Here is a 9390-nt window from a genome sequence, read left to right as displayed (position 1 = left end):
ACTCATAAAGCAATAATTCATAGTAAAGGCATTGAAGCAACACAAAGGAAGATGAAGTTTCAGCGGTTGCTTTCAACTTATAACATGTATATCTCATGGATAATTGTCAATGTAAAGTAATATAATAAGTGCAATATGCAAGTATGTAGGAATCAATGCACAGTTCACACAAGTGTTTGCTTCTTGAGGTGGAGAGAGATAGGTGAACTGACTCAACATAAAAAGTAAAAGAAAGGCCCTTCAAAGAGGAAAGCATCGATTGCTATATTTGTGCTAGAGCTTTGGTTTTGAAAACAAGAAACAATTTTGTCAACGGTAGTAATAAAGCATATGTGTTATGTAAGTTATATCTTACAAGTTGCAAGCCTCATGCATAGTATACTAATAGTGCCCGCACCTTGTCCTAATTAGCTCGGATTACCTGGATTATCATCGCAATGCACATGTTTTAACCAAGTGTCACAAAGGGGTACCTCTATGCCGCCTGTACAAAGGTCTAAGGAGAAAGCTCGCATCAGATTTCTCGCTATTGATTATTCTCAACTTAGACATCCATACCGGGACAACATAGACAACAGATAATGGACTCCTCTTTTATGCATAAGCATGTAGCAATAATTAATTTTCTCATATGAGATTGAGGATATTTGTCCAAAACTGAAACTTCCACCATGGATCATGGCTTTAGTTAGCGGCCCAATGTTCTTCTCTAACATTATGCAATGCTCTAACCATTTTAGTGGTAAATCTCCCTTACTTCAGACAAGACGAACATGCATAGCAACTCACATGATATTCAACAAAGAGTAGTTGATGGCGTCCCCAGGAACATGGTTATCGCACAACAAGCAACTTAATAAGAGATAAAGTGCATAAGTACATATTCAATACCACAAGGCTCCGTTTGGATGTTTGTATTGGCAGGCTTGGCATTGCATTGGGTGTAATATCAATGTCATGAGATATTCACATTGAGATCAATACCAATATCTTTGTTTGGATGTTTAGATATTTGGATTGTGGAATTGATATCCTAGTTGAATGCCAAAACCTGTTTGGATGGTAAAAGTGATGTATTGCATTTGTATGAGAGTTTGATCATAATACATGTTTGCAAACGATTTTCTTTGTAAGTTTTGAATAAAGAATGATTGTATGACATAACAATTAATAAAATGCAAAAAATATATAAATTTATGACATCATCTTTTAACTTTAAACAAACATGGAAAATGGAGTGAACATAAATTCATATGAGCAATACTATTCTTCAAAATATGACAATAGCAACACAATAATAAGTTCCTTGCATAATTCAAAAGGTTCACCACACGTTACACAATCTGGTACGCAATATTACAAGTTCTTAGGATAGGTCGCACATGTCATATGAATTAAATTGCACTCCTCTAATTCAGCATCAACAACCATTCCTTCCTGAAGGCCATGGGGAGCTCCATAAGTGCTTGGAATAAGCGTTCACTAAGGATCAACTTACCATATGCTCGCAGCTTGTCACTCTGAGAAAAATCTGGTATCTTATCAAGTGCGGCAAGGATATCAGCAGGAGGAGTAATCTGTGGCATGGGTAATGGCTCAGTTGTCTTCAAAGCATCATTGAATGATGTCTTCAGCTCTCCAATCATGCACAGAATTGCGTCACACGCCCGCTGCTTCTTTGGAGCTGGTTCAACAGATTCCGGAGAGATTTCTTTGTCTTCTGGTTGCGGATCTGCAGCAATCTCAGCTCCTGTCCTAGCACCTTCACCAGTGGCATGATCTTTTGAGTATATGGTGCAGATGTCATCCCAATTGTGCACTACTTTGTTCTTGTAAATAGCTGCTTTTTCATTAGCCTACAAACATGATCAGTGAGGTCAGATTGGGAAGTTGCAAAGTGAGCATGTATTAGATTGGTAAGATAAAGGACATACCTCCACGTATCTGTTCCATACATCATCACTATCAATGGACAGTACGTTCTTCTCATTGTCCCAACCAAATCCACTCAGAGCAAGAATTTTGCTAAGGATCTCATAATGCTTGTCAAAAGTTTTGCACCTGGATACAATTTTATCCTTTGTGACAGTCACTCCACATTGGTCACGTACAACCTTTATAGCAGCATTGTAGACATGTGGCTTCCATCCATTTTGGGCATGATCACCATTGTTGTGATGCTCAACAAGCACCGCCAACAACGCATGGTCCATCTCTGGAGACCATTGCACATAACTTCTGCTGAACTTCGCCTTGGATGGTTCTTCAACCCTGGATAGATCTTCAGCCATGGACCGGCCACACAAAGTAGATTAAGTACAAAAGATCGGGTAAGGTCATTTCATATATTAATTTATCATGATGATGCATGTACAAAATATCCAAAAGGCACCATCTAATAGCACAAAAGAAAGGCCAACTCCAACTAGCTAACCTACACATCCTACTACACATCTAATTCTGCATGGGCCACAAGATAATCAGCAAACATGTCGTCCGCTAAATCATTTCTAAATATGTTCCATTCAGCCGTCATTTGAACAGTTCTAATGTAACCAACATCATCTACAGGCTCAATGGGTTGAGCCGCTATTTCACTATCCACTTCCGGCAGCAACAAGTCGTCCATCATATGCTGCCTATCACGTGCAAAGTTGTGCAACACACAACAAGCATTAATAATTCGAACCTGCAACACACAACAAGCTTTTGTTCATATCAAGCATTTGCCATTTGGGTAGTTTTTATTGAACACTTTATGGACATATGTTACCTGGTCCTTTATGTCAAAGAAGCTAGGACAACGTAGAACAGCCCACTTTTTCTTCCATAACCCAAAAGTTCTCTCAACACAATTTCTAGCACGAGAATGACGCAAATTATACAACTCTTGATAATTTTGAGGATGTTGTTGACTCGCTGCCCACTCTTTCAAATGATAACGAGTGGATCTGTATGGACATAGAAAGCCAGGTCCATTTGTATAACCAGCATCGGCTAAGTAATATTTTCCTATGTTGAAGCAACTGAGTTAGCTAACAAACAAATTAAGTAAAACTACGCGAAGAGAAAGAGTCGTACCATGTGGTACAACAAATGCATCTTCTCGGCTTGTTCTCATTGCATCACGCAAGACCCTTGAGTCGGATGCTGAACCCTCCCAGCCAGGTAAGACATACAGAAATTTCATATTCCAGTCAACAACGCCTAGCATGTTAGTGGTGTAGACTTGTTTTCTATTTCTGTACCGCCCTTGGTCAGCCACATCAACACAAACATCAATGTGGCAACCATCTAATGCCCCAAGTGCATCAGGAAACCACTTCCATTTGTAATCATTTGGAGCTTCAATAGATGGATCAGGAAGCTTAATAAACTCCGCATGGAGAGAGAGAATGGCTGTTAACACTTCTGAAAAGTGTGTGCTAATAGTCCATAACGACCTCTTGTACTGACCTCGCAGCAACCTCATTTTCAGACCGTGACCAACTACTAGCAAAAACATGGCAACCTTTTCTTCCACAGAAACAAACACACTACCACGGAGACCACACCTCTCACGCAATATAGTGCACAAATCATGAAAGTTCCTTTTAGTTAAACGAAGTTGATCATAGCATGCTACTTCGCTGCCATCATACATATCTTTTAGCAGGTACTTTCTTAAACTCAGTTTATGCTCATCATCATTAAAGCTTCCTAATTCCCTCGGTGCCCTTTGTGAGCTAAGGTACGCCATAGCAAGAAGAACGGAGTGGAAGTATTGTTCAGTCAATACAATCCTTCTTCTCTTTCTTCTTCTGTTTTCTTCCGTTATATAAGAAACCAATTCTAATTCTTCGCTCATTTTCCAACTACAATATACATCAATTTTATTAGCATGCCATATAATTTGCAACCTAGACAGTGAATAGCAACACCAAATTATGAGAACTTTGCAAACAATTCACATCACCATTTTAACACACAATCACACATACAAATAATTCACAGATAACTTGATTGAAAATTAAACTTCACAGAGATTTGGGGGAGAGGGGGGCGAAATCAGTAGCCAGCCATGGCAGCCAGAGGGGCGGGGAGAGGATTACCTGCGCGCGACGCCGGGTCGGGGAGATCAAGCTCGCCCCGTCCTCCTCACTGCTGCTCGCGACCTGTGAGGGGCGGGTCGATTCACCAGGGGAAAAGGAAGGGGGCGATGTCGAGGGAGAGGGCGCGAACGCCGGCGGTCGCCGGGAGATGGCGGGGGAAGGGCGTGCGGCGGCGCGGCGGAGGTACCTGCAGGCGCCGTCGATTTGCCTGGAGCACGGCGCTAGGTCGCCAGGTCGGGGGAGTCGGGTTCTGGGGCTCGACTACGATGCCAAGCAATGTCGAGGTCTGGTGCTGGACTTTCGGGAACGGGCTCTCTCCATAGGAATCGGGCCGGTCAATATTCGGGCCGAATACCTAGCCCCAATGTCTAGCACAGCCAAACAGCTTCAATTGAGGTATTCGGGCTGGGAATGCCCCAATATCCAATGCCAAGCCTCAATACATACATCCAAACATGGCCCAATAGTTTTTAGGCTATTTGTCCCATGAGCTATATATTGTAAAGGTGAAGAATGGAAATTTTAAAGGTAGCACTCAAGCAATTTACTTTGGAATGGCGGAGAAATACCATGTAGTAGGTAGGTATGGTGGACACAAATGGCATGGTGGTTGGCTCAAGGATTTGGATGCATGAGAAGTATTCCCTCTTGATACAAGGTTTAGGCTAGCAAGGATTATTTGAAACAAACACAAGGATGAAGCGGTGCAGCAAAACTCACATAAAAGACATATTGTAAATATTATAAGACTCTACACCGTCTTCCTTGTTGTTCAAACTCAATACTAGAAATTATCTAGACCTTAGAGAGACCAATTATGCAAACCAAATTTTAGCATGCTCTATGTATTTCTTCATTAATAGGTGCAAAGTATATGATGCAAGAGCTTAAACATGAGCATAACAATTGCCAAGTATCACATTATCCAAGACATTTTAGCAATTACTACATGTATCATTTTCCAATTCCAACCATATAACAATTTAACGAAGAAGAAACTTCGCCATGAATACTATGAGTAAAGCCTAAGGACATATTTGTCCATATGCAACAGCGGAGCGTGTCTCTCTCCCACACAATGAATGCCAGGATCCATTTTATTCAAACAAAACAAAAACAAAAACAAACAGACGCTCCAAGCAAAGCACATAAGATGTGATGGAATAAAAATATAGTTTCAGGGGAGGAACCTGATAATGTTGTCGATGAAGAAGGGGATGCCTTGGGCATCCCCAAGCTTAGACGCTTGAGTCTTCTTGATATATGCAGGGGTGAACCACCGGGGCATCCCCAAGCTTAGAGCTTTCACTCTCCTTGATCATGTTGTATCATCTCCCTCTCTTGATCCTTGAAAACTTCCTCCACACCAAACTCAAAACAACTCATTAGAGGGTTAGTGCACAATCAAAATTTACATGTTCAGAGGTTACATAATCATTCTTAACACTTCTAGACATTGCACAAAGCTACTGAAAGTTAATGAAATCGAAATATCCATCGAACATATCAAAACAGGCAATGCGAAATAAAAGGCAGAATCTGTCAAAACAGAACAGTTCGTAAAGACGAATTTTATTGAGGCACCAGACTTGCTCAAATGAAAATGCTCAAATTGAATGAAAGTTGCATACATATCTGAGGATCACTCACGTAAGTTGGCATAGTTTTCTGAGTTACCTACAGAGAATTTGGCCCAGATTCGTGACAGCAAAGAAATCTGTTTCTGCGCAGTAATCCAAATCTAGTATGAACCTTACTATCAACGACTTTACTTGGCACAACAATGCACAAAACTAAGATAAGGAGAGGTTGCTACAGTATTAAACAACTTCCAAGACTCAAATATAAAATAAAAGTACTGTAGTAAAAACATGGGTTGTCTCCCATAAGCGCTTTTCTTTAACGCCTTTCAGCTAGGCGCAGAAAGTGTATATCAAGTATTATCAAGAGACGAAGTGTCAACATCATAATTTGTTCTAATAATAGAATCAAAAGGTAACTTTATTCTCTTTCTAGGGAAGTGTTCCATACCTTTCTTGAGAGGAAATTGATATTTAATATTACCTTCCTTCATATCAATGATAGCACCAACAGTTCGAAGAAAAGGTCTTCCCAATATAATGGGACAAGATGCATTGCATTCAATATCCAAGACAACAAAATTAACGGGGACAATGTTATTGTTAACAGTAATGCGAACATTATCAACTCTCCCCAAAGGTTTCTTTGTAGAATGATCAGCAAGATTAACATCCAAATAACAATTTTTCAATGGTGGCAAGTCAAGCATATTATAGATTTTCTTAGGCATAACGGAAATACTTGCACCAAGATCACACAAAGCATTACAATCAAAGTCATTGACCTTCATCTTAATGATGGGCTCCCAACCATCCTCTAGCTTCCTAGGAATAGAAGCTTCGCGTTCTAGTTTCTCTTCTCTAGCTTTTATGAGAGCATTTGTAATATGTTTCATGAAAGCCAAGTTTATAGCACTAGCATTAGGACTCTTAGCAAGTTTTTGTAAGAACTTTATAACTTCAGAGATGTGACAATCATCAAAATCCAAACCATTATAATCTAAAGCAATGGGATCATCATCCCCAATGTTGGAAAAAATTTCAGCAGCTTTATCACAAGCAGTTTCAGCAGTTTTAGCAGTTTCAGGCAGTTTTTCGCGCTTTGCATTTGAAGTGGAAACATTGCTAACACCAATTCTTTTACCATTATTAGTAGGAGGTGCAGCAACATGTGGAGCATTAGGATTACTAGTGGTGGTAATAGTCCAAACTTTAGCTATATTATCTTCTTTTTCATTTTCTTCTCTTTCCCACCTAGCACGCAATTCGGCCATCAATCTTATATTCTCATTAATTCTAACTTGGATGGAATTTGCTGTAGTAACAATATTATTATTATGATTTTCATGAGGCATAACTTTCGATTTCAAAAGATCAACATCAGCAGCAAGACTATCGACTTTGGAAGCAAGTATATCAATTTTCCCAAGCTTTTCTTCAACAGATTTGTTAAAAGCAGTTTGTGTACTAATAAATTCTTTAAGCATGGCTTCAAGTCTAGGGGGTGAATTCCTATTATTGTTGTAAGAATTCCCATAAGAATTACCATAGCCATTGCCATTATTATAAGGATATGGCCTATAGTTGTTACTAGAATTGTTCCGGTAAGCATTGTTGTTGAAATTATTATTTTTAATGTAGTTTACATCAACATGTTCTTCTTGAGCAACCAATGAAGCTAACGGAACATTATTAGGATCAACATTAGTCCTATCATTCACAAGCATAGACATAATAGCATCAATCTTATCACTCAAGGAAGAGGTTTCTTCATTTAATTTACCTTCTTACCTTGTGGAGCTCTTTCCGTGTGCCATTCAGAGTAATTAATCATCATATTATCAAGAAGCTTTGTTGCTTCACCAAGAGTGATGGACATAAAGGTACCTCCAGCAGCTGAATCCAATAGGTTCCGTGAAGAGAAATTCAGTCCTGCATAAAAGGTTTGGATGATCATCCAAGTAGTCAGTCCATGGGTTGGGCAATTTTTAACCAAAGATTTCATTCTTTCCCATGCTTGTGCAACATGCTTATTATCCAATTGTTTAAAATTCATTATGCTACTCCTCAAAGATATAATTTTAGCAGGGGGATAATATCTACCAATAAAAGCATCCTTGCATTTAGTCCATGAATCAATACTATTCTTAGGCAGAGATAGCAACCAATCTTTAGCTCTTCCTCTTAATGAGAAAGGGAACAATTTTAATTTTATAATGTCACCATCTACATCCTTATACTTTTGCATTTCACATAATTCAACAAAGTTATTGAGATGGGCAGCAGCATCATCAGAACTAACACCAGAAAATTGCTCTCGCATAACAAGATTTAGTAAAGCAGGTTTAATTTCAAAGAATTCTGCAGTAGTAGCAGGTGGAGCAATAGGTGTGCATAAGAAATCATTATTATTTGTGGTTGTGAAGTCACACAACTTAGTATTTTCAGGAGTACCCATTTTAGCAATAGTAAATAAAGCAAACTAGATAAAGTAAATGCAAGTAACTAATTTTTTTTGTGTTTTTGATATAGCAAACAAGATAGCAAGTAAAGTAAAACTAGCAACTAATTTTTTTGTGTTTTGATTTAGTGCAGCAAACAAAGTGGTAAATAAAATAATGCAAGACAAAAACAAAGTAAAGAGATTGGGATGTGGAGACTCCCCTTGCAGCGTGTCTTGATCTCCCCGGCAACGGCGCCAGAAAATCTGCTTGATACGCGTACAGCACGCGTCCGTTGGGAACCCCAAGAGGAAGGTCTGATGCGTACAGCGACAAGTTTTCCCTCAGTATGAAACCAAGGTTTATCGAACCAGTAGGAGCCAAGAAGCACGTTGAAGGTTGATGGCGCAACACCAGGGATTCCGGCGCCAACGTGGAACCTGCACAACACAACCAAAGTACTTTGCCCCAACGAAACAGTGAGGTTGTCAATCTCACCGGCTTGCTGTAACAAAGGATTAGATGTATAGTGTGGATGATGATTGTTTGCGGAAGACAGTAGAACAAGTATTGCAGTAGATTGTATCGATGTTAAGAATGGACCGGGGTCCACAGTTCACTAGTGGTGTCTCTCCCATAAGATAAATAGCATGTTGGGTGAACAAATTACAGTTGGGCAATTGACAAATAGAGAGGGCATGACCATGCACATACATGCTATGATGAGTATAGTGAGATTTAATTGGGCATTACGACAAAGTACATAGACCGCTATCCAGCATGCATCTATGCCTAAAAAGTCCACCTTCAGGTTATCATCCGAACCCCTTCCAGTATTAAGTTGCAAACAACAGACAATTGCATTAAGTATGGTGCGTAATGTAATCAATAACTACATCCTCGGACATAGCATCAATGTTTTATCCCTAGTGGCAACAGTACATCCATAACCTTAGAGGTTTCTGTCACTCCCCCAGATTCACGGAGACATGAACCCACTATCGAGCATAAATACTCCCTCTTGGAGTTAAGAGTAAAAACTTGGCCAGAGCCTCTACTAATAACGGAGAGCATGCAAGATCATAAACAACACATAGGTAATAGATTGATAATCAACATAACATAGTATTCTCTATCCATCGGATCCCAACAAACACAACATATAGCATTACAGATAGATGATCTTGATCATGTTCGGTAGCTCACAAGATCCGACAATGAAGCATAATGAGGAGAAGACAACCATCTAGCTACTGCTATGGACCCATAGTCCAGGGG

The 9390-nt window shown here is 39.6% G+C and overlaps 1 protein-coding gene across 1 annotated transcript; it reads right to left on the bottom strand.

Annotated features, from left to right (window-relative positions):
- Window positions 1–2713: 2713 nt before the first annotated feature.
- Window positions 2714–3942, bottom strand: LOC127304023 (protein ALP1-like). Its single transcript, XM_051334734.2, has 2 exons — window positions 3082–3942; window positions 2714–3012 (listed from the first exon to the last, which is right to left on the bottom strand). The coding sequence occupies exons 1-2, from the start codon at window positions 3845–3847 to the stop codon at window positions 2714–2716; spliced, it is 1065 nt and encodes a 354-aa protein (XP_051190694.2). The 5' UTR covers window positions 3848–3942.
- Between the last annotated feature and the right edge of the window lie 5448 nt (window positions 3943–9390).

Source organism: Lolium perenne, chromosome 7 (genome assembly GCF_019359855.2).
Source record: "Lolium perenne isolate Kyuss_39 chromosome 7, Kyuss_2.0, whole genome shotgun sequence".
NCBI lineage: Eukaryota > Viridiplantae > Streptophyta > Magnoliopsida > Poales > Poaceae > Lolium > Lolium perenne.
This window is presented reverse-complemented; position numbering and strand designations above follow the sequence as displayed.

Coding starts and splice junctions, on each gene's coding strand:
- LOC127304023 (XM_051334734.2), bottom strand. CDS start 3,847: ATGAGCGAAGAATTAGAATTGGTTTCTTATATAACGGAAGAAAACAGA. Junction 3,013..3,081: donor TGCATTTGTTGTACCACATG/GTACGACTCTTT, acceptor GCTTCAACATAG/GAAAATATTACTTAGCCGAT.